Below are 26,405 nucleotides of genomic sequence, written 5' to 3'. Positions count from 1 at the left end.
CCATTCTGGTTGCTGCTCATAAGCCATCTACCAGAAAACTTTACAACAGTAAGTGGAAACGTTTTTCCATTTGGGCAGAAGATTTATTTATTTATTATTTATTTTATTTATTTTACATTTGTTGACCGGGATAGTCCGACTGGATACATGTCCATTTTCAGCGGAGTCCCGGGGAGAAAAGCTCCAACAGGTTTAAAATGACATATAATAAAAGACAGAAGACAGCAAGCCAAAGGACAGGAAACATGTACATAGAGAGATAACAGTGCAGCAATAGAAGTTACATTTGATTACTTTCATTATATACAGGTTAGTAGACCCTTAGTCGACTAAATCCTTCCTAGTCAAAAATTGCCCATATCTGTGCAGAATTTCTCATGGTAATCTTAGTCCGGGTTCATACAAGGACATATCCAATGCGATTTAAGGTGGATTTCTAGCCCTTGTTTGAATAGAGCTAGTGATGGTGAAACGTTAATTTATTTGGGAGAGAGTTCCACACCTTTCCGATGACATTAGAGTACAGTCTGTCCCCACCTATGTTGTGGGCCTTGCTTGTTTGTATTAGGAGTTTGTCAGATGAGCGAGAACTAAGGTTGGTGTAGGGGGTTAGTATGTTTTTTAGAGCAGGAGTGTTCTCTGGGTGTTTTAGGATTTTAAAGGCTTCTGCAAGTTGATATTTTTGGAGAAGATTCGGGAGTTCTAGCCAGTCAAGTTTTTTTAGGTTAATACAATGGTGTGTTCTGTAGGGCAGGGCAGTGATGAATCTGGCAATGTGGTTATAACAAGTGGAGAGACGATTTAGGTCTGATTTATTAAGGTTAGAGAGGATGGGGGAGGCATATAGTAGTGTGGATAGAAGGTGTGACCGGGCAGTGGCTAGTCTAGCTGCTGGAGTTAGGAAGATAAGGGCTTGGACCCATTTACTGTCCCTATCCCGACCATCCTAGACTTCCTCTCATTAATCTTTCATCAGGGAGCAAGCGCTTCTACGGTTAAGGTACAATTGGCGGCCATCTCCCATTTTCATGTGGGTGATGGCATAGGTTCCTTAGCATCTACAAAGTTGTGCAAAACCTTCTTACGAGGCATCTTCCTTCTAAATCCACCAATAAAGTCTGTGGTTCCCCCATGGGACCTCACTCTGATCTTGCAAGCCTTAACAAATCCACCTTTCGAACCTGCGGCCTCAATTCCGTTGGAAGTTCTTGTCATGGAAAACAGCCTTTTTAGTGGCCATTACTTCGGCCAAAAGGGTTTCAGAATTACGAGCCTTGTGTATGAAGCCTCCTTACCTTATCTTTCACAAAGATAGAGTGTCCCTCAGGACTGACCCGTCTTTCTTGCCTAAGGTTGTTTCAGAAGCAAATATAAATCAATCAATAAATTTACCGGTGTTTTTTCCCACGATTCAGAACAAGGGAGAATACACACTACACAAATTGGACGTACACAGACAGCTGCATTTCTACTTGCATAGGACTAGAGAGTTTCGCAAGTCTGACCAGTTATTTGTCTCGTATGCAAAATCAGCAATGGGTAAAGCCATTTCCAAAGTTACTGTGGCAAATTGGATTCATCAGTGTATTATTCAGGGGTATATATCATCTGGCAAACCAGCCCTGGTTGATATCTGTGCTCATTCTACAAGATCTATAGCCACTTCAACAGCCTTCTGGTCTAGGGTTCCAGTGGACGACATATGTTCAGCGGCTACTTGGTCCTCTTCTCATACGTTCATTTCTCATTATAAATTAGATGTGATTTCGAGAAGTAGGGCTTCTTTTGGCTCCGCGGTGCTTCAGGATATCCTTCCGTAAGGACGACCCAGGTTCTTATAAGTAGCTGGGGACTCTGTCCCACAGGTTGCAGAGCAAATGAAGTAACTACTTCAGATAAAGAAGTTATGTACTCACCATAATGTTCCATCTGAGTAGGTACTTCATTTGTCTGCAGCCGACCCCCCCCTGCCATCCCCCAAACCTTTCGGGATTTTCTGATCACCTTTGCAGTTGATTGTTCATGTTTACAGGTTGGTAAGGCAAAAAAAACGATCTGAGGTAATGTGGTTGGTAGCAGGGGATTATGGGTAGGGGGAGGAGCTAGGAGCTCGGATCTTGGAGCTTGGTAAGCTGCCGGCTCGGATCCGAAGTCAGATCCGATACCCACAGGTTGCAGACAAATGAAGTACCTACTCAGATGGAACGTTATGGTGAGTACATAACTTCTTTTTTTCCTGCCTTCAGCTGCAGGAGGATGAGGCTGTGATACGGTGGGAGTGGGGATGAGAGGCTTTCTTCCTTTACTGATGTTATACCTGCATATTTCAATCACTCCAAAGGGTAAGGGACATCAGCTCGGAATCCATATATGACAAGGTTGATGGGTGAGAACTCTTCTTCCCATAGGGTCTATCCCCCTTATTTCCTTTTTAATAAAAGGACTAAAAATGGTGATTCTGACTGCCTGTTAGTCACAGGGGTTGCATCCTTAGGTTGAAGAAGAGTTGGCCCACACTCTGGTATCTACAGAGTGGTATGAGTTGGGTCGCTCAGTTGAATATCTGCCTGCAGCTACTTCCCATTGGTCATAAACTCTGCTGCATGAGTGATCCAACTCCCCTAACTACTGATGTTAGGGTAAGTTGTTCACAAAACTGTTAAATATACTTTCCTACAACAATTGTTTCCAAAATATTGTATTTGAGGCAAGCACAGGTATCAGATGTACATTGTAAGGATTCCTGCTTCAGTACCCTTAACATTGAGTAGGAATTATGCTGAAGACAGATACCTGTCAATCCTGCTTGTTTTCTGCAGCTTTGGACATTCCCTGTGTAAGGTGATAGCCTCTTGATGCTACAGAAATGAGTATGATATACTCTGTAAAGGAGATAAGCATTCAAGCCATCTTCATTTCTTTTTATCTGTATCAGGAGATCAGAAGTCTGTCTAGTGGTTTATCCAGGTAACTTTCAAACTTTCAGCACTGTGAATACTACCCGGACTGGGGATGTTTCTGCTCATTTCTGAAAGTTTGGTTAAACTGCAATTATTTGCTGCACTTGTCCTCTTTTTTTTTTTTTGCTTGTGATTTTGGACTATTTGGGGGGGCGGGGAGATTGCGATGACTTTAGGAAAGATCACCGAAAAGTGTGCCGTGTTATAAGCAGTTCACAAACAGACAATGGGGGATATATGTTTGTCTCGCAAATATATAACAAAATCTAGAAGATTTAGGATTTTTGCTTGGAAATGTTCACATCGATATTTTTATAGCTCAAGTACACTCCAGAGAATTTTTCCTCATGTTGTCAGCAAATGTTGTAGGTGTGATTGGGAGGAAGAGGTGATTAGGAACATATTTTCTAGGAGTGTAATGAGTTGGCAGACTTTAAAGATTCCCTGCAGACTATTCTATCAGAGATACAGGGTTATCAAATTGGTGTAACTAGGGAAATGACTTTTCTGAGCTATGATACAGAATCGGAATTGCCTAGACATAGTAAGGCCTTGCTGAGTCTAAATATGGTGGCTGCCAAAAAAAGCAATCAATAGAAAATGGAAATCTAAGTCTTAATCAGCTGTACTAGAAGTAGTGAATCTAGTAACAGAGATAAAACAACAGTTATTAGGATCTTTAGGAAAGAGTAAGAGGAAATTACGTAGAAAAATGGAAACTGTGGGAACAATGCATGAATGAGGTTTAAAAGTATTCAGAATTTGAATGAGTTATATAATGTTTGACTAGCGATGATTGGGTAGATTACAAGTGATGTATAATGTTTGCAGCTAAAATTGTGTCAGTATGTTCTGTGATGTAAAATACTTGCAACTGGAGCTGTGTCAGTATGGTTTGTTTTCATTTATATAAATGTATGATTCTCTATGTCGCAAGTGATAATTTAATAAAGAAGAAGTGTGCCTTGGCAGACAGATAAAACAGAAGTATTTTTCACTGTCACGTACTTGCTGGTTCTCAACAAGGCAGAACAAGTACTGAGAGCAATGACTAATTTGTTTAACAGTATTATTTATTTAACATTTGTTTACCGGGAAAGTCCGACTGGGATGGAGACTATTTCCAGCAGAGGCTGTGGGCAAAAAGCTCCATAGGGATTTAACAAAAATGACATAGTGACAAAAACCTAACTGCGGTGGTGGTGCTGCGGTAGTGTTGTCGCCTCATAGCAAGATGTTGTCCCGTTCGATTCTCAGCTAGAGCGTCTTCTGTGTGGAGGCATACGTGAATGGGGCGTGCCTTCATTGAAGGCTGTGCGTCAGGGCTGGTAACCCGGTACGTAAAAATCCACTACCAATCATTAGCGGACCGGAGTTCCACTGTGGCGACCCCTAACCGGGAAAAGCCGAAAGACAAACAACATAGTGACAAAAACTTCCATAGGGATATAACAAAAATTACATAGTGAGTACTGTGGAGAAAATCTCCAGAGGGATTTAACAAACTTACATATTGACTGTCAACTTGCGTACAATACATAGTTTACATGCGCACTTACCTACATACAAGACCACAGTTGCATTGAAGTACAGTTAGTGAAATACGATGTATTATATACATATTCGGTGTTTGTTGAGAGGAGTAGCAAACGCAGTTTGAACATTGCGACAGTATTACATGTAGTGGTAAACAAGCATAAATTGTGTAGTTCATTACATCCACATCAGAAAATCGGACAGTAAATTTCAAATAGGTCTGTTTAGTATGGCAGGGGTTAGTTAACATGGCTAGTTGAAGAGAGGATAAGAGGTGAGAGGAGAGGGGTGAATAAGCAAGGCAGAGACGTCTTCTAGGGTGAGAAGCAAGATAAGATATGGTAGTAGGTGAGGAGCAATGGAGGGTAGCATATATTAGAAAGGAGAAAGGGATATATTGATTGTTGAGAGGAAAAATGAATAGTTTAGGGAGATTGTGTTTAGCTCTGGTTATGGTAGGGGAAAGAAGTTGAATATGTTAAATACAGAGGGCGGGGGTTAGCATTAAAAGTAGAAGTAAAAGTGTAAATTTAGTTATATATGTGGGTATAGTATGGGAGAAGTAGATAGGTTCGCTAAAGGTCATGGGAATAGGACTTAGGAGAAGTACATGGGCAAAGCCATTTATTACTGAGGAAGGTCCTAAGTAAGTTTTTAAATTGAGTTGAGTCAGTAGTAGATATGATAGCCTGCATTATGCTATTCCAAAGTTTGGAGGCATAGTTAGAGTAGAGGGAGTCACTGGCAGTGTTGTTGTATTTATACCTGTAGTAGAGATTTTCTTGACCCTGCTTGCAGGACACACAAACTGTAGGCCTTCTTAGAGTATAAGAAGCTCTAAAAATCCTATAGTTTATTTTTTGCTGTCCCAACTATTTTGATACGTTCTTTCTTGTCTTGTTTTAGTATGCTATTATTAATAATTATTATTGTAGTTTTATTGTTGTATTTTATTCTATACATTGCTTGGTTTCAGCACTTAATCCTAAAACCTTAAGATGAGGAGACAGTCTGTCCTTCTGTGGTAGAGTCATTAACTGGAGGTGTGAGTAAACATTGTATACATTAGAATAAGTTGGATAAAAAGCTAGCCTCAACAGTTTCCATAGGCAAAGAATGTGAGGCTTTTGAAACCCAGTCATTCCTACAAGAACCTTGTGGCATCTGTCATAGACAGAAAGTCATGCCACCCATCCCTAGCTGTCGCTGCTGCTTTGAAGGCTTAAAGTGGGATACAGGCTTGTTGGCTGCAGCACAGCTGGACACCAGTTCCCAAGTATCTATAGAAAACAACCCTGAAGCACAAGCCTGTAGGGACTGCTCTCTGTCTTTTTTTTTTGGAACTGCTATTTTAAGGAGTTTCCTGGATCTGGTGTAGAAATGTCCCATTCTTTTGTGTGAAAAATTACTAGGATTGCCACATCTCTCACTATTTTCACTGTTAGGAGCCCACCTCAGTTACTCCTGTCCCATTATTTCACAAAGGAGTATATGGCTGCATGATATAGGATTCATGCCTCCTCAGTTCCACGAAGAACACCATCTACCTGTGACCATTAAGATGAATAGAGATCAGTATCCATTCCCTAACTGTCCTCTGACTCTGATATAGGAAAAGAATGGAATCTTACATAATCTGATCTGTTGTATTCCCCTGCTAGAATATGACATGCCCAGTGAAAGATCATTGGATTCAAACCCCCCCCCAGACTCTGAAAAAAAAAACATATCTTGAGCTACTTCATATCAAGGAACCCAAGCCTACCACCAACTTTCCAGTTTTCCTCTTTAGTCTGATTCACAGCCACCAGCACTCAAAAAACAGGTTCTGTAGCATGGAAGACATACATCTTAGTGGCTGACCTCTTGCTTATATTACTGGATTCAGCCTGGTAGTGTTAAGGAAAGCTGTTTCTCTGATAGCGTTGGGCAGGAAGAGTTTATCCTTTTACTTTGTTGGTATGTCGTTATTTGCACGACTTATATTCTCTAATATTGAGGGGGGCATCATAAAGCAAGCAGGAGAAATCATATGTGTAGAAATCTCAGGTGTAGCATTAAAGGAAAGGCTTGTGAAACTGATGCACACTGCCCTGAAGTTGAGCCAATTTACAATTAAATGGGTTTTTGACACTATAGATGCCTGTGGGAGGGTACCTGCCTCTTACACAGTAATCAAGAGACATCTTTGGTTTAGAATTCATCCCTTTGCCAGAAGACATAAAAGAGCAGTCTTTAATAGTACCTTTCATTAAAAAAAGGTATGTGACTCTCTCTTACAAGAAGTATTTAAAGAACATAAGGAGAATGGTAATACAACTTTGACTGTTTCACATCTTTGCCACTACTGGATACTCAAATGCAACAGAAGCTTTTCAGTCAGGTAGTGACTTTTTTTATTGAAAGTATTTATCAGGTGAGCATTACATACAGAAGGAAGGTCTGAAAAAAGGTTTGTAGAGATGAGGCAGTGCTGATATAGGCAGTTGGGCAAGGGCAGGATCAGCTGTTTCCCCACCCTCATCCACAAGTACACTTCTGAACCCCCCCCCCCCCAAAAAAAAAAAATTGAGTCTTTTTCATTTCAGAAGCAAGTGTTTTGAGATGACCACAGATCGGTGACCGAGGAAGCTCATTGCCTCAGATAACATGATTGATCTCTAATCCTTTCCTTCTCTTTGTGAGAATACCACCAGAGCAGACAACCTTAGCAGGGCCTATTTTTAGACACACTGCTCTCTTCCTCTGCTTTAGAAGGTGTCCCATCAGTGGATTGTCCTCTCTAGACTCTTCCTAGAACCAGCAAGGTCAGAGCCTGTAGACTCACTCTATAGCTCTTCAAACTAATCAAGTTTTTTGGAGGTAAAAAGTTCATGATGTTAACCCTTTAAGTTCTTTCTTCCCTAGCTCTTGCCACATTGCCTCATGGTTGCGATGGACATGAATGGTACATATTTGCATATCTGTACCAACAGGGTGCACAGCAAATTTGACATTTGTTCAGAAGTGTATCATTTTGGTTCACATGTTTACCCTTTTGGACTGCTCACTGTTCCAGGATATTCACAGAATGATTTTCTCCAGTGTTTGCCCAGCTCAGAGTCAAAGACATTCACATTGATCCTTACACAGAGGAATGTCTGATCTTTCTGATCCGAACTAAATCCCACAAAGAGATGTGCAGATCTGTGGACTACACCAAGGTATGCCTAGACCACCTAGGAATCTCTCTAAAGTACTATAACCCTGTGCATCTCTCAGTTACAGAAGAAAACCTGTATAGCATTAGTATTGGTCATCAAGTGCTGCAGGTCATACACTTACCACAGAAAATTTTGATACTGAGTACATGTTTCTCCCAAGCAGCCAAAAAAGCCTCCATATCAGCAAGATCAGTTCTAAGGTTGTGGGATGCAGGATGCTTGTCAGCCTCCATCCTTATGGTCCCACTGGACAGGCTGCCTGTGAAGAAAATCCATTGGTACTGTAAGAACCTTTGCCAACATCATTTGCACTTAACCATCCACAAATATGAATCATGGAGCGCAAACCAAGTGATCGCCAAGTGGGAGATGCTGTTTGTGGGTTTGAAGTGGATCCCTATGCTGATAGGCACATCAGGTCTAGTGTGGGGAGTGCACACTTGGTTCCTAAAGGCCCATGGTTGTTAGAACAAAAACTGGGCATACATATCAGTGGCAAAGAGAAGGGGCTGCTGTTTGTGTTCTTAGGTTTTCATATCAGTATAGCTATCAGAGTCATTCAGGTGATCATAGACGCAACTATTATTATGTGGAACATTAGTAAGCAGTGAGTTACTCGCCCTAGTCTTCTGTGTAGACTGGACATAACATGGGGTGTCACAGTCCAGCAGAACATTCATCTTTAAGCCATTTATGTCCCTTCTGTCCAGAGTTCTTAACAGATCATCTGAACAGATTTGCACCTAGCTACCACAAACGGAATTTATGTTGGAAGCCTTTCATGTGCTGATCATGTTATCCTCTTAAATACCAAGAATTCTGTCAGGTACTGGAGCTGACCTGAGGAAGAGCATCTGTTTCTGTATGTCTCCTATAACCTGCTCAAACCTTTAAAAAAAAAAAAAGCAAGGTAGGCGGCTATAAGTTAGGACTTGGTTCACCCAATTGGGCTTCCTTTATTTCAGCGGATGTTCATATACTAAAGGAAACAAGGAAACCAGCTTCCAGGTGGTCTTATATTTTCTGTGTTGCCAGGCTTTCCATTTGGTGCAAGGGAGGTGGCATACAACCTTGTTAATATTATGGAAGCCCTACTTTACCTAGCAAGCCTCTAAGACAGTGGTGTCTTAAGTGTCAAAGTGCCTGCTTCTGTTAACTTGGACTGCCTGCCCTTGGAATCCCTATTGACGTCTACCCCAGTCAGGCAATTGGTTAAGGGGAACCTACACTTTTGGTCCTTGAGAAAGGAATGTTGTGCCCCAAACCCAATACCCTCCCTACCCCCACTGGATTATGGAGTTTGTGGTACAAAAACTGACTCGTCCTAAATTTGAACCAGCCAGTACTACTGAAATTCTTATCTTAGGGAAAAAAATATTCCTGGTAAGTATTAATTCATCCAGGAGACTCTCAGAAGTGCAGGCTTTAATGTGCAGAGACATAAGCAGTTTTAAGCAATAGTGTGACAGTTCCTCTTTTGCATGTAACATGAGTTCAGGTAAACAGACTAGCTGTTTGTCTGTTTGTCCAAACAAACCTTTTTAAAATGGCTGGCAGTTGTTATTTTTCTCATGATAAACATGGAAAAAACTTCAAGGGCTCATAAGACATGCTGTGTAAGGCCAGTAAACCCCTTTTCAGAGACATTTCAGTGCCAGGTATCTGTGAAGTTACTACTTAGATCTCCATCTACACTTTCTCTAGGCATTGTAAACAAATCATCCTTTCCTCAAGAAAAGTAGCATTTGTCACTTTGATTTTGGAGGGCATGCATGCTACTCTTCTGTAAGTCTGTGGACAGCTACCATGCTGCCTTAATACTCTCTTTCATAGGTTCATAGGTTCATACTAGGCTATCTGCCCTAGGGCATTTATAAGCCTAGCCAGAATGTGTTTGGCTTTCGCCACCCATTTTAAATTTATTTTGCTATGCCCTTTTTCGAGGTTAGTATACTGTGCCTCTGTCTAACAGTGACACAGAAGTGATATCCGGGGTAAACCTACGATCTCCCATCCACTCATCAAGATTCCTCTTGAAGAGAGTCAATGAGGGACTCTGCCTAACCTGGACTGGGATTTTATTCCAGAGTGAAGGGAGCCTCTGGGTTATGAATCTGTCCCTCCAGCATGTCCTATTTATTTCAGTGCTGAGGTTCAAGTCTCTTGAGCGTAGCTCGATGGGATTTGGATTTTCTGAGGTGCAGCATGTCCATTAATTCCGGGTTGGACATGGCTTTATACGTCAGGCACAGATCGCCTCTGAACAGGCGGTATGCCACTGAGTAGAGCTGGAGTTTCTTTAACCGGGCAGCATATGGGATCTGTTTGAGCCCTTTGATCCTCTTGGTGAGGTACTTTTGGGGTCTTTCCAGTTGCTGCAGGTGTCTGGTAAGGTACATCCCAAAAGGGGCATTGTACTCAATTATGGGCCTGATGAGGGATGAGTAAAGAGGCACGATGACCTCCCCTGATCTAGATGTGAATCCCTTCATGATTATGAATTTGATGCTGGAAAATCAAGTCTGTGGGTTCTAATCCCACACCAGGTGCTTGGATTTATTTTCCATTACTGACATTGTGGTGCAGCATGGGGAGGAGGATGCATTCTTAAGTGTGTCTTCCATTGTATGAGATGGTAACTCAAGCCTCATATTGGTGATAAAACAAGTGGATGTAAAAAAAATCCTGATCAGGGTAATAGAAATGGAGCTATTTGTCTTATCTAATCCAAACTTCTGCTAGTGCTCCCTGTCTCAAGCTCCTTCCGAAAAAATTCTCCCATAATCCCCCATGAACGGACTTTCTCCATATCCTGTTTCATGCTATTAGCAATTGGATGGATCAGTGTTACCTCTTTGCTAAGTCAGATTTATATTTCATTGTTTTAACAACCATATTTGTGTATTTTTTCTCACATAACTTTACTAGCTCTTAGTATATACATTATATGTATGTACGTGTGTATACACTTCTCCATAGTATATGCATCTATGCATCATATATATGTGTATATTTGCATATATAGATATGTAATGTGTGTGTATATGTGTGTATGTATATGTATGTATATATATATATATATATATATATATATATATGTATAAAAACAGACTTATAAATATACTCGCGCATTTCTCTGTCTATATACATATATGCCCCCCAGTCTTCTTCCTGGCATTTTGGCAGGTGGCCTAAAGCCCTATTTTTCTCTTGCTATCACTGTGTGCCTGGTGGTGTGTGTTGAAACGCCATTGGGTCGCAGCTCTTGGGGACTGAACTATGTCATAGGGAAGACTGAAAGTCCAGTTTGTTGCATCCACATGGCACCCTGTGAAGAGAATGGACTGAATGTTTTGAAGATGTGACTTGTATTTTACAGAAATACCAAAGGATGGACAGAGCTGCAGCAAGTAATCTCTGGCTGTTACTAGACACACTCTGGTTGTAGCAGCAAGGAACCAGTAATCTAAATATGGGCACAGTCAGTCCCTTCCAAGTCTGAGGTAGGCTGTGACTGATGCCATGTACTTGGTGATCAGTCCTCAGACTGTGGTAAGACTAAAGGCCAAAGTTCTGAACTAAAATTGATTGACTCTCAGCCTGAAGCACAGAAACCACCTGAATGTTTTGGCAGACATGATGTGGAGGTAGGCATCCTAGAAATCTGTTGAGCGCATCCAGTCATTTGCCTTCAGGCTGGTCAAAAATATGTTGCACCATGACCGTTGTGAATGTTGATTTCTTTATGTGTAAGGTTAGGCCACTGTGATCCAGGATCAGCCTGAGGCCCCCCTTTTTTATTTCTTCTGATCTAAAAGGAAACTCTGCACCTCTCTGGTCTAGTGGGACTTCTTGGATGTCTCTTTTTTCTAGGATAGGGATGAATTTTCTTTTTGCTGCTTTTAACTGGTGGAATGGAACATCTGGGTGTGGCAGAAACTGATAGGTGGGGTGATGGGAAAAGGTGTCTTATATTCTGTGGTTGTTATCTGTCTCACCCAACTGTCCTGCATAATGGCCATACATACAGCTGCGTGGAGAGATAAGTGGTGCCTGAATGTTTCCAGAGATAGGCAGTCGAGTAAACCTTCAGGGACATTGGGACTAGTTTCCAGAAAATAGACCTCAAAATCCCTGTTTTTTCAGCCTCCATGACCTCTTGGTTGGTGTCTGTTGAAAGGGACACCTCTGCCACACCCACCCCTGTGAAGAGGTTTCAGTGGCAAGACATTAGGATTTCTGATTTAATAGAGACTTGGACCCCTTCTGATTCCTATTAGAGGATCTTTTAGGGATTGCAAATCTGACACCTATGACAGACAGCATGAAGGATACCTTAAAATTGTTCATAAAGTCGTACAGGCTAAACCAGGTATGATATCTTAAAATGATGCCTTTCTCTGTCACCCTGTCTGCTCCATTGGCTGTGTTATGTAACAGATGCATGAAAAAATTGAGACTGTTGTGGATACCATGTTAAGCATTACCAGTCTGCTTTCTTGAGTCTGCTGTGGCAGGCTTCAACAAAGTGTCAAAACATTTTCTCTTTCTCTCTGGAGTCATTTATATGTGTTGCATTGTTCAGCACCAAAGAAAGAAAAAAAAATACACTGAACAACTGGTGAAACGGTCACCATCCACTTTTACTGGTTCTAACACAGTAGGCACCCTTAGATGTGGAAGGTGCAAGGTGTGTGACAAAGTCAAGAACATTTCAGTTACTTTGATTAATGGAAAGAAGTTCGCTGCCCTGGGATCTTACAACTGCAGTACCAGTGGGGTTGTTTATGCCACTGGATTTGATTGTCTACCTGTAAAGTGGTATATAGGCCAAACCAGAAGAATGGTGAAAAGAAGAATTATGGGGCATTTGGGGGATGTGAGGTGTGTTAGGCGTAATAATCCTGTGGCCCAGCATTTCCACGCTGTTCACAATGGTAACACTAGCAGTTTATTTTTTCTGTTTTAAACAAACCTTATGCAATACAAGGCATGGAATATGGGTGCATTTTGTTGGAACTTTGTGGCCCCATGGGCTTAATATGGAGTTAGATTTACATGTATAGGATGAAATGTTTTAGTATGCATTATTTTATAAATGCATAGATATATAGGATGAATGATTTATATGTACAGGTTAAAATATTTAAGCATTTGTTAATCTAACGATGTATAGGTGTATTGGCATGAACGTCTTAAATTATTAAGTTAAATGCAATAGGAATGTAACGGGTTGCATTTTAAAAGTTTTTTGATACACTTTAAATGTTTCTGAAGCACTTTAATTGCTCGGGATGCACTTTAGATTTAACTTTTCTTGACTTACTGACTAATTGATCAACTATTGTATGGCAAAATATTTTAGTATTTGTTAATCTAGAGATGCATAAGTGCTTTTGTAATAACTTCTTAAATTATAATGTTAAATGCAATAGGAGTGTAAGGGGTTGTACTTTATATCTTTTGATGCACTTTGAATGTTTCTGAAGCACTTTACTGCTCAGGATGCACTTTAGATTTTAATTTTCTTGACTCACTGATTAATTGATCAATTATTGTATAATTGAATTGATAAAGTACACCATTCTTGTGCATGATTATTCCCTGGAAGTCTTGATGCCGAAGTACTACGAACACAGTAAAAATGGATGGTGACCGTTTCTCCAGGTGTTCAGTGTGTTTTTTTCTTTCTGTGGTGAGTTGGTTCGTGGAGTGATGTTTTTGGATTGTTCAGCACCCTCAGGGCAAACATTCTCAAGGTGTATACATGCTTCCCCATTCTGTTCATCAGTGTAGACACCTTATTACGTGGATGTACAGAGTCTATATTAGATCACCGAATGCTTAGGTAAGCGAATGGTGATTAATTGACCCCCTGTAAGCGAAAGCTTACAAAACCGAACTGTCAGAAAAAGATCTCTGTTCAAAAAAAAAAAAAAAGTAAGCACATTAAAACATGAGATTAAGTGGGGGGCGAATCTTCAGTTACTGTGCTAGCCTTGCTGCAACCTTTTTACTTTCCCATCCCCCACACCTCCCTACTTAAATATACCAACTCAGAGACCACACTACAGTGCCGAAAATGGCAAAGTACCGAAGTGGCCAAGCAAATTCTTTCCCAGGGAAAGGATTTGCTTACATGCCGCTTTGATATTTTGCAGTTTCGGTTTTGTCAGTTCGACCAAGACGCATTCGAAAACATGCGTCTTCGGTTTGCTGATAGGAACCCGATGTACAGTATCTTTATCGTCTGGTATCACTTGTTTGGTGGTTGCTGCTACAATGAAAAGAGTCTGTAAGAGGCCAATTTGATGAAACATCTGCCTATCCTTAGGTAGATGAATTTTACTGGTGGTCTAGGGTATAACCTTGGTGGCGTCTGGTTCCTGCCATTTCCTGCTGGCAGCAAAATTTGCAAGGCATTCATCTGGAGAGACCACCCATGAAGTAGAAGGTACAGAATGATAAGTCTCAAAGGGAACCTCCTCATCCTGGGGTGCAGCTGGCTAAGATACCCTCTGGCACATCAGTTTAAGAATTTCACCAAAGGCGGTATCTTCTGTACGAGATGTGAGGGCTGGACTTTTGCTCATCCAAATCATTGTCAGATGTTAAAGACTCCATAGTGTAGTCTGTGTGTCTCCTCTTCCATGTCCTTTTCCTGGGAATATCCAAGGGGGCTGGTCCCAAATCCCCATGGGCTTTTAATTGAACGTGTATCTGTTCTTTGAGTCTTTCCCTTCTGTTGTGCCCCGGAGATGTTTGATCAACACACTGAAACCAACATTGCTGGAGATTCTGCTGTGCTCTTAAAAGAAAGACATTCATCCTCTCCAGTTCTTTTAATGCTGGCAGCAGCTACATTGGCATAGGACTGCCCCAGCTTAGGGCGGTGAAGTGGATTTAAGCTGCACTGAGGATGGAAGTTATATCACCAGTGACCTGGAAAGCTTCAAGATGGAGATTGTGTTGATGCATCGAAGGTCAAGGACTCAGACATCAAAAACACAACAAAATGAGTAGATGCCGAAGACATTGTCAAAGATTTCACGTCGAACAGTCTGCTTTAAGGTTCTGTTTATGTCGAGAGTCTCTGCGTCAAGTGAATCAGATGAAAGATGGTGGTGTAGAGGTGTTGGTCTGTCGTAACAAGCAAAGAGGAACCAAATCCTATCCCCTTTGCAAAGAGACCATGAGAGCTTGCTAGTGGGTCATTGCTTAACATCACTTTCTGATTGCAGTGCACATTCTGGAGGAAAGCCAGCTGTATGGCATGTCCATCTTAATGGCTCATGAGTGGTCTCTCAGTTCCACAGCAGCTCAACAAATCTTCAGTTACTGTGCTAGCCTTGCTGCAACCTTTTTACTTTCCCATCCAAGAAAGTGCAGCAGCTACTTTGTAGTAAACCATCCTGAAGGACAGTTTCTGGGAGTTGCTCTAATCTGTCAGTAGCCTCCGGAATTTCTGTAGACATTTTTCCAGTTTCCCTTATTAACATATTTTTAAAAAAGCATTGCCATAGCCAGTTGATCCTCATTGCCCCATTTTAGCACAGGCAAATCTGGTTTTGATTCCTCAGTCCTCACTTAATGAAGTGCCCATCGCTTTTAGATCCTCACACAGATAATCTCTTTCATCAATCTGGACATCTCACCTGGACTTACAGAACCTTGGGTAGTCCTCATGGTTTTTCCAGTTCCTTTGATGACCAAAGGCCATTCTTTATCTCATTGTGTGGTTTGCCTTCTGTCAGATTCAGAAAAATAATCCACTTTTAAAGTTTACAAAAGTAAAGGAAATACTATGGAACAAAGCATAGACCCTTTCCTGTTTCTATTCCAGTGGTTGTACAGTTCCTTTCAAAAGTATTTGAGGCTTGCTGAGATGACTCTAAGATTTAAGTGCAACTGGCTATGAATTCCAATTTTTATATTGGTTTTCACATCCATTTTCTCACTTCGCACAAAGTCTGCAAGGCCGTCTTGAAAGGAACTTCCCTTCTATGTCCTCCAGTGCAGGACCTTGCACCCCCCAAGACCTCAGCTTTGTCCTGGAATCTCTAATGTACACCATTTTTGGAGCCAATCTGTTCTACAGACCTGAAATTTCTGTTTTGGAGAATTTTGTTTTGGTAGCCATTGCTTTAGTGAGGAGAATTTCAGAATTGCAAGCTTGATCTTCAACTCCTCCATACTTTCTTTGTGAAACAACCCCTCATTTATTCTCTGAATTCCTTTAGAAACAAGTCTATACCAGTCCATTCATTTACCAGTTTTCTTATCTAATCACTCTAATAATGGAGAGTACCTTCTGCATGCTCTAGACCTGCACAGGCAACTCAGATTTTACTTTTACAGAGGTGAAACAGTAAAGAAAGATACTCTGTTTTTTCATATCATTTGACTCAAACAAGCTTGGTCAGTAAGCTTCCAAAATAACACTGTCCACATGCTTTTAGATTACAGTTTTTTCACACACTCTTCCAGAAACAAGTCATTACAACTAAACCTTCCACAAGATCTGTATAGTCTTTTTTCAGGAACTTTATTGTAGATGAAATTTGTGCTATGTCAATGTGGTCCTATGCTGCAAGCCTGTGCCAGGCATTACAAACTTAATATAATTTCCAGATCCAAATCCTTCTTTAGAGCTACACTTCTCAGAGATATCCTGTCATGATTCCGTATGGGAATTCAGGTAACTTGGGATGCTGTCCCATTAGTCAGATTGGACAGATTGGATGAAATAGGATATGGAAGCTATATACTTACCTTAATGCTGGTCCTTTTTCATCCTAGTCCATCCAATATGACATCCCTCCCTCCTTCCAAATTGTCACCTCTTTCTAAGGCCGTGGCCAGCCACCCTGAAGCTGTTCTGTCCCTTCCTATTTATAAGCGTAAAGCTATATTCATGTAGTCCTGTTACCATTACTCCGCAAACTCATTTTTGTGGGCAGTTAATTGCATAATGGGGTTATTGGAGATTTTTTTTTAAAGGACCTTGAGGTAAGGAGCAGTAGCAGGAGATCTGATCAGCTTCAACAACAGGATCCATTCCCATTATTCATATTTGATTAACTAGTATGAAAAGGGTCCAGCACTGTTGTAAGTACATAATTTCCACTTGTTTTTTTTTACATGGATTCTTATGGATCAGTGTAATGATAATTTCTCATAATCTTTTATTACCCTTGACTGCTATTATCTGGTAATTTCAGTAAAGCAACTTTCCACAATTAACTTTTCGTATCATATTCTTAAGTCTCTCCTGCCATATTTTCCACTTCCTCTCCCAAAAAACATCATCGGCAATTCCTAATATTTCTTAAATGAAGATGTTCTTAAACTTTTATTCCTCCCCTTTCACATTTCTCAACATCTTCAACAAATACAAAGATGCTAAGTAAACTGTGAGATTTATTAACCCTATCTCCTGTATCTTTTTTATGCAGCCCCCCCCCCCCCAAAAAAAAACGGATTCAAACTAGATTCTTATTTTGTACCAAAGAAAATTTCCAGAACTTCTTTCTCAAGCTTACTTGGTAACATTACCCAAAAAGTATGCCAAAATTGCTAATATTACTGAATGATGGCAAATTAACCTATTTTTGAATGTCGCTCTAAATTATTTATGTATTTTATCTAAATTAGCATAAATTTTCTATTGTTTTCTGCTTCTAGTCCAAACTATGCTCATAGCACAGTAGTCATTGTCCTATTCTAACTTTATCCCACTCCATTACTTTGCTCCCTTTACTTAATAGCAGACCCACACATCTCCACAAAAAAACACACCTTCTCCACTTACTCATCCCCTCTCTGTTGTTTATTAATATTGTTAAATCATCTGCCTAAATTTTAATCAGTGAGAGATGTACTTGCCCCTTGTACACTTTTTGATTTTTGTATCTGTCACCTCTTTCCTCACATTTTCTGTAACTGTATTTACTACTGACAAAGTGTCAGACTCATGAAACATTCCCTCTTGAACTCCTTTTTCCATTCTAACCCCTCCCCGTACACAGTTGCCAAAAATGTTTACTCTTTGGAAAAAGTCTGCTGTTGTCCGCTTTACCATATCCCTTTACAATATTTCACATTTGCTCATGACGTACATTATCAGATGGCTTTTGTATGTTACATAGTACTATCCTGCCTTCAGTGTCTCCCATCTGTATACTCTCCACTCCACTATTTTCTCCACCAAAACTAACACTTTCTTCACATTCCTCCCCTTAACTTCTTGCTTCCCATCCTGTACTGTATGGGCTACCTGTCCCCTCAAAACGTTTCTTTAAAATCTTCATTATTATTTATAAGTCTTATAATCCACATTACACAGTATTATTGGGTACCAGTTTGTCAGAAAACTTATCTCAGCTTTCTTTCATTAAAAAAAAAAAACTTTATCAACTGCCACAGATTTCCTCATCATCCGCTCCATCCATTAATGATTCATTCACTACCTCTGAAAGAAATTATGCCTCTACCCAGTCATTCATTGTCTTTATAAAACCTGTAACTTAAACCGTCCTCTGCCTGGTTCACTGTCATCCTTCCCTTACCTTTTCCATCTCCGCCATTAATAGCTGTGTCTCCAACAATAGTTTCTGATGTTCTGTAGTAGGGGAATTTTTCCATTGCCCTGACCAAATTTACCCAAGTCTGCATGGATACCACATCTCATCTCCCCTGAAAAGAGACTGCAGGCCTAGTGTTGCTGACCTGGTCAACAATGTATTAATAAGTAAAATTACCGGACAGTAAAATATAATAATAAAACAGAACACCTTATGAAGAACATAGTATAATTGTATGAACATTCTCTTTATAGCTGTAGATGTTTGAGTTTGAGGATCACTGGTACAGTATAAACTCAGCTTCCTCAGTTATTTGGTTCCACTTCTGTAGCCAGGAGGTTAGTAAAGCATGTCAACATCATACTCCTATTTCCAGGTTCCTAATCTGTGTGCAAGGAATATTTTTCAGTCTGATGTTCAGATTGTATGCAAACACTTATTGTTGACAACTTCAGTCACTCCAAAAAGAACTGTAAATGGCACAGGCTGCTTTTATCCTTTATTCTGTGCATCCTGTTGACATCCATGGCTTGGAGAGAATCCACCCCATGTATGCAATATCCAAAGCTCTAGAAGGGAGCTTAGCTGGTCAGACATCATCCTGTGAAGTAATGCACTCATTATGTATAGTAATACAGCAGTAATCCGTATTACATGAGCATCGTGGATATGGTGAGTATGCTCACACAGCTCTACCTTCTTTACAGGTTAACAAATATAAAATGCTGTGACATAAAGTGGCCTTTTTTAATTCAAATTCAGTGCTGCTGCTGTCCTTAGGTTCACCTCATAATTCAAAACTATGGACAGTGTTGTTGTGTGGTTGTTAGTGTTGCTATCTCAGAGTGCTTGAATTGCCTGGAGTGCCAGCTGTTCAGATATTGTGTGCGCTTCCAGTGTCCTTGTGACTTTTTAGAAGGCCCTCCATTTCCATTCCACATCACAAAAACATGCTATAGATAAATTTGTCAGCCTTCCAGGTTTTTTGCAGCGTGCGAGTCCCCCCTGCTGTATTGTGGTCCTGTATCAGGGGTTAAATTCTCAGTCTTGCACCCAGTGAATGTTGTGATAGTCTGTAACTCCTCCACAACACTGAAATGGATAAAGTGGTTAGTTGGAGAATGAATGAATGCCTTACTCTTGTTCCCTGAAAATTTGATCATTTTGGAGATTCATCCCTTTATGTATAGAGAGCAAAAAGTCAAGAGTAGGGCATATTTTTTTGAGAATCGATCAGGTCTGTCTCTTTATTTTCTGTATTTGTTTGCATTGTCTGTATGTAGTTACTTTGGACTTCGTTATGTATATTTTGAACTTTGCTGTAGATTCTGTCGCTTGTAGTCTGTGCAGCCTTATCATTATCACAGCTAAGTAAAGTAGTACATCACCCTGAACACTGTTGTTTTTCTTCCCTTATCTTTTTAGTGCATCCCTGTACATTCCAGCCACCATTTCAGTAGCAGTAATTTAAGTTGAAATGCAAGTTTGTAATATAGAGTGTTAATGATCATGTCATGAGGCCTGTTTTCCATAAAGCCCGTTTTCCATATGCAGGATAATATAGCGGTGTATGACAGTGGGCACAGCTTGCCAGCTCCAGTAGATGATATGATGATTTCATACCTGATAATCCAGGTCATTCACAGAGGGCTGTGAGTAGTGTAGAAATATGTACTTTGCAAGTTAGCCTCATTGGCTACTCAATATAAGTCTGGTACAATCCACTAGTAATTTGTGAGTGGCCTCACAAAAGAATCAATTGTGTTGTGCCAAAAGATTGGTCTCATTTCATTGGCTTTGCCTTAAGATTTGCATTGACTGCTGTGATACATGCTCTCTGTCAAATTTTGCATTCTTATTTTCTTTTGTATCACCTGCATTACGACTTGGGTGCTTTTCATCAGTCCATGATGGTGACTCGCATAAGTTAATCCATGTGTAGCAGCAGATTTTGATTTTTATGCATTAATGTGGATAACTGTTTTGAAATCATATTTTTTATTTAACTTCAAGCTTTTTAAACTTTGTTCTATTAAAATTGCTGGATGACTGACTTCTGCCATGTTTCTACTGTGTCATAATATGGGATTTTTTTCCATCTAGGTGTCTTCAGGAGATACTGGCTGGGATGTATTCAGCTTGGACTATCATGTTGATGGACCAATTGCGACGGTAATGCCATACATTTTTCCTTCTGTTTTACTTTCTTTGTATTTCTTTCATTCTCCTGTTACCAGTCTGTCCGTTCATAACTAACTTCACTGCAGAAACATCAGCTTCATGATCTTAATTTTGTTGACTTGTGTTAAGAAGAAAAAATGAACAGATATTTCAGGGAATATCTTAGACATGACCCTGGATTTGGAAACACAAAATGCCCTGCACAGTTATGTTTCTAGCACGACTTCTCATTGTATATGAGCTGTTCAAAGACTGCTGTAGCATTACAACAGAAAGAAGGCTCTAGTTTGCAACTCTACAATGATTTTGCAGCAGAGAGCTGCATGCAGGTGCAGCAGTTCAGGACTGTGGCAAATGCACACTAGATGCACGTTTCACTGGATCTTTCATTGGGAGTGGAGTAGTGCAGTTGAGTGATTCAAAGAAAATTTCTGTCATGCTATTTGGGGACTAAAGTGGTAAACAGATATACATGGCCTTTTAATGCCGTGTACCATATGATGTCTGTGGCAGGAACATCGCAGCCAGTAAACACTGCAAAACCTCGTGAGCATATGTAGGGATATGTTGAGAGCCATTTTGCGGTGTGTGTGTGTGTGTGTGACTCAATGTGTGTATTGATATGTATATGCGTGCATGTCTGTTTTGAAGATGTCTGTGCAGCAGCATTAAGTAGCGTGGTGGGGGGGACACTAGTATAGTTACTTCTAACTGTGCAGTATTCAGTTCAAAAACATCCTAATAAGCCACTGTTAAACATTTGCTCAGTGTGGCTCTTTCAAGTATCTGAATTTCATTTTTTCACTATAGTGCTATTAGGGCTCACCAGCAAAGCCCTAATAGTGCCACAGTGAAACATTTCTCTAAATCTCTTCTGTGGTATTTTTTCTGCTGCAAAACAAAATTGAGTAGCCTATTGACATTTGCCTCATTAAGTATGCAGTAGTACATCAGCAACTTGTACGTGATCCATCCCCTTAATATTACAGAATGTTTTGTAGCTAGTGTGCAGCACTAAATTTGCCACATACATTGTCACATGCACAGCATGGATAATTGTAAAAGCAGAACATGTAGCATTTTGCAGCTGCTACTTGAAATGATAAATTTGCACAGATGCTAGTCCCTTTTTACCACTTTACTGTATCAGCATGCAATGTTATTTAATTCTTCCACTTATCAAGTAGCTATTTTCATGAAAGAAGACTATGGCACAGAAAAAAAGTTCACCTGCCTGAGGTCATTCTTAAATGTATAGTTGGTTTGTACACTTCGAATCTGTGAAAGGTCCAAAGACACACAGTCAAGTGCTTTCTTTTTCTTAAAATAACTTTTGAAAGTGTGTTCTGTACAATGGTAGTGAAGCAACCCCATGGGTTTTGGAACAACCTTGCTGAGGTTACCTTACTGGCATGTGTCTGATTTAAAACAGTTTATAAAATTTAGCTGAAACTACACAAAAAGATCACAGACACTGATCTCATTGATTCAGATGCTGTGTTATATTTGCCACTGCCCGTAAACTTAACTAAAGACCCTTTCTTTTGCTCAGAACAAAAGAAATACTGACCACTTGTTGGGAAGTGCTTTGCCTCTATGTGCTGAAGCCAGAAAGTCAATTTATATTAATTATTCATTGACAGTCAAGTTAAGTACATTTAGAATTATGCACTGCCTTTGAAATTCGTACTTTCTGTCTAATGAAGGCCAGATTGTGCTGCTTGGTGCATTTCTGATTCATCTAAATTATGTTGTACCTTTGCTTTAATGAAAACTGCTGAAATAGTATTATCTGTATGTATAACAGCGACATATAGTTTAACATTGTGTGTACCATGCCTGGCAGATCTGTATTGCAGTTCTCATAAATAGTTGGTTAAGGTTGTTTGAGTGTAGGACTGCAGGTCCCATCTAAAAATCTAGCCACATTTATTTTTCTTCCAGTACCCTATTGGTGAGTCAGTCTAGTACTTTTTAAGTTTTGAGAGAAGCCAGCTTGCCCCATTGGCATCAGTACTGTTTTTCGTTTACCATTTTTAACATGTAAATGTTCATACAAATACTAACAACAATAAGCTAATTAGAAGACCTCTGCAGAGAGTTAACTGTTGGGATTTCTTCTTCTTCAGACTTAAGCTTCACTACTTTTTTTTTGTTTCAGTCCTATGCTTTGGAGGTGAATGCCACTGTCTCACACAGGCTGAGTGAGTGTGCATAGACTCTGTGCCCATCAGTCAAACCTCCCATTTCTCTTCTGTTGTTCATAAAGTTCAGGTTTCAGTCTTAATGTTTGCCTTGGAAAATTTCCAATCACTGACACCTAGAAAATACAAGCCCTTGGAGTGTTCATATGGCTACCAGATTACAAGCCCAGACCCACACCACCATTGCCTTTGTAACTTACAAAACACACTATCAAATACTGAGGTTAGTGGCAGTATTTTAATCCTGCCATCCAGAGATGTAGACGTAAAAAGTTGCAAGCGTAATTAACATTTTGCAGGATGGCAGTTATTAAAACTGCCCAACTCAGGTGCTTGCAGGAAGGGTCCCTTAGTTATTCCCAGGCCAGTACCGGACCACTAAGAGAGGGTACATGAGGACAGACATCAGTACCTTCCTGGAGGTGAGTACATTCCCTAGAAATGTTCATGTGTTGCCAGGTCCCCCTTGGCTTGAAAGTAATTGAGCTTGCACATCATCTTTTCAGCAGATAAAAAGCTTCTAAGAATTTACCCCCAGCACCTCCTTTAAGAGGTGCATCCAGTGTTCTCACTGCCATCTACCTGTGTTTAAAGTGTTTGGAACTTACCTGTGACAGTCGTATAATCTCTTGCCCCCAGTCACAAGGTCAGTGGCAGCACTTGGGCTGAGGGCTTTTCTACCTGTATTGCCAACCCTGGCTCAGCAAAGTTAGATATCCAGAGTAAGCAGTGCCCTTTTGTGTTACAGGGCATACAAGGACAGACCTTGGAAATTGGATATTAGAACATAGAAACAGTACTAGATAATCACAGGGACCATAAGAGACCTAATCATATCCACCTTTAAGTACACTGACACAAGTTCTTGCCACCGTTTGAATGTTTAATAGTGCTCACCTACCAAATCAGTTGGGGCCTTATATTTGTCTACCCACCCAGTCATCAAGTTTACTTTTAAAGACAGAAAATGGAGAACTTGACTTGACCAGTAGTGGTAACTTATTCCAAGGGCTGGGAATACACAGAGTTTAGAAACTTTTTGGTATAAATTTAGATCCATAACATGGGTGTTTGTACAGCCACTGGTTTTGCAGAGAAATAGGAGGACAAATAGAATGTCATCTTTCATGTCACAGAAAGTGAGACAGGTCACCACAGAACAGCTGGCAGGCTACTGAGTATTAGGAGAGTTGTTCTAATCTCTTGGGAGAGTTGAGAGATTTGCCACCTTTAATTATTTTTTTAATTAAAAATAGGTGGAGTTCTTTACATTTGAATGATGAACTTGGACTTGTACATACCGAAGGGAACAACATATTCATGATAAGTTGGATAAGGGAAGAATACTCTGATAAGATCACTTCTTTGTTTCTTGAACATATTCCCTAAGAAATTAAGTGGACCAGACAAAGGGATTTCCTAACTGTGGTGGAAATATGGTTATTGAATGAGACAGTTGTTCATAAAAGTTCTGAGATCTCTTGTGACCATATCTGTTTGAAAAGGGGTACTGCTACTAACATACAAGGTGGGAAAAGCTTTTTTCGCCAAACACTACTGTGCTGCACTTTTTTGCATTTAGCTCAAGACCATTCCTACTTCATTGCATTTTTCAATAATCTGTTTAAGTTTTTATGAACGGACTGCATTTTACTAGTTCCTCTGGCTCTTTCTGTTTGAAAGAATAGTCCGAGACTTGTTTGAATTACACCCTGTCCTCATCAGTATGGGATAGCTGTGCTTCCTACCAGTTCATAGGTACATAGGTGTGTACTTGGCTAATGGCCTTGGGGCCTGTACAAGTCTACCCCATAGAAGTTCCCTGACATTGTACCACCCGTCGTTCATTCCTAGTGCCTCTGTCAAGTAGAGCCACTGGAGTGATCCCCAGAGTGAACTTTCTATTTCCATCCACTCATCACGATTTCTCTTGAAGACGGCTAGTGAGGTGCTCTGCTTGACATGTATAGGAAGTCTATTCCAGAGCATGGGCTCTCTCTGGGTTATGAATTTGTCCCTCCAGCATGTTCTGTTGATTGTGGTACTGAGGTTGAGGTCTCTGGAGCGTGTGGCAGAGGGATTGGGATTTCTTTCGATGTAGCATTTCTAACAGAGCTGGGTCAAAAATGGCTTTGTAAGTCAAGCAGAGATCGCCTCTTAGTAGACGATATGAGACAGAGAATAGCTGGAGTTTTTTGTGTTTAAGGCCTAGGACCCTCTTCATGAGGTCCTTTTGTGGCCTCTCCAGCTGTTGCATGTGTCCAGCGAGGTATGTGCCAAATGGGGCATTATACTCTGTGATTGGTTTGTAACGTCATTCCTTGTCAAATTAGACCACAAATCAGTCACACTCACATTAAGACTATAGTCAAAAACATCCTTCATTACCTCTAAATTCGGTGGTTATGCCAAAGCTAATCAACTGAAACTGAGTGATGTCCTAGCTGAATTCAACATCCCTTTCAAACTCCATAACTCCATTACTTATGTGGAATCCTTTACTGCTAATTTTTATGTACAGGTGAATAACTACATAGATACACATGTCCCCCTGCAAAGTAAATACAGTGCCAAATTAAAAAAAAACTGTGATGGAACTCAGATATAAACTGTCTCATTCCAGTTAAAAGAAAATACAACTCTTAACTTGCAAAAAAAAACCAAAAAAAAGTTCTTGATAAACTTAGCAGGGAACTCCAGATCCTGAACTAATGCCATATATGAGATAAAAATAGCCACTCAGGCAAAGGACAACCACAAAGTCTTCTTTAACTGTGTTAAGAACCTTAGAAACAATGTCCATCACTTTGCAGAACTAATAGTAAGTGTTATATACTTGGACCCAAAGGATATAGCCAGTTTATTAGGGAATAAAGTTATTTCTAACTTCACCTACCTCTCCTGCATTCAAAGATCTCTAACCTGCTCCTATACCCTTACCTCAAATCTCCCATGAACAAGTCGTCAAGACACTGTCCAAGGCAAAGAAGACTGCTTCATAGGGGTCAGATAACATATTGGGTTGCTTACTCACAAGCTTGAAACAGGACCTGACAGAACCCCTACAGAGGTCATTTAATGTCAACCTCCCAACAGGGGTTTTGCTGCGTGAATGGAGGACAACTGTCATTCCACTTACATAAAAGTGGGGTGTCAGCAGACTCAGGAAATTATGTACCCATATGTCTGACCAGCCTCATCTGCAAGGCTATGGAAAGGGTAATTGCAGAGTTAATAAATAGGGACATAGGTAGCCTACAAACTCTCCACTCAAGCCAGTCTGGATTTTTCACAGGCACATCCTGCTTGCTTAATCTGGTTGACTTCTTTGAAGAGGTTACTGAAGCAGTGGATGATGACAAATCAGTACACACTGCATATGTAGACCTAACAAAAGCATTCAACACAATCCCACACTCTGGTATCATGGATAAACTATCCCAGCTAAATGATAATACTTGTGTAATTTGTTGGATAATAGATTCGCTCAAAAGTAGAACCAGAAATTTAGGGTGAGCTGCTCTACCTCCTCCAAAAGACTTGTGATTAGCAGTGTACCCCAAGGTTCAGTCCTTGATGCCAATCATTTTAGGCCTTTACTTCTCAAAAGTCAAAGCTGCTGTTAAGGGTTTAAGGCTGACCAAGTTTGCAGGTGATTACAAACTTATTGCCATCATAAACTCCTCAGAGGATAGCAAGCCAATAGCTTGTGTCAAAACCATGGACTAAAAACTAAAT

General features: G+C 40.3%; 1 protein-coding gene across 1 annotated transcript in view; it reads left to right on the top strand.

Moving 5' to 3' along the window:
- The window catches only part of TUBGCP3 (tubulin gamma complex associated protein 3), a 1,295,126-nt gene that overhangs the window by 938,027 nt on the left and 330,694 nt on the right, over positions 1–26,405 (top strand). Inside the window, exon 16 of the mRNA XM_044072631.1 lies at positions 20,386–20,454. Within this exon, the coding sequence (XP_043928566.1) occupies positions 20,386–20,454 (69 nt within the window). The remainder of the gene's footprint in view (positions 1–20,385; positions 20,455–26,405) is intronic.

Source organism: Protopterus annectens, chromosome 5.part0 (genome assembly GCF_019279795.1).
Source record: "Protopterus annectens isolate FY-2018-M chromosome 5.part0, PAN1.0, whole genome shotgun sequence".
Taxonomy (NCBI): domain Eukaryota; kingdom Metazoa; phylum Chordata; order Ceratodontiformes; family Protopteridae; genus Protopterus; species Protopterus annectens.
The sequence above is the reverse complement of the archived record's forward strand: the minus strand, read 5'-3'. Positions and strand labels throughout refer to the sequence as shown.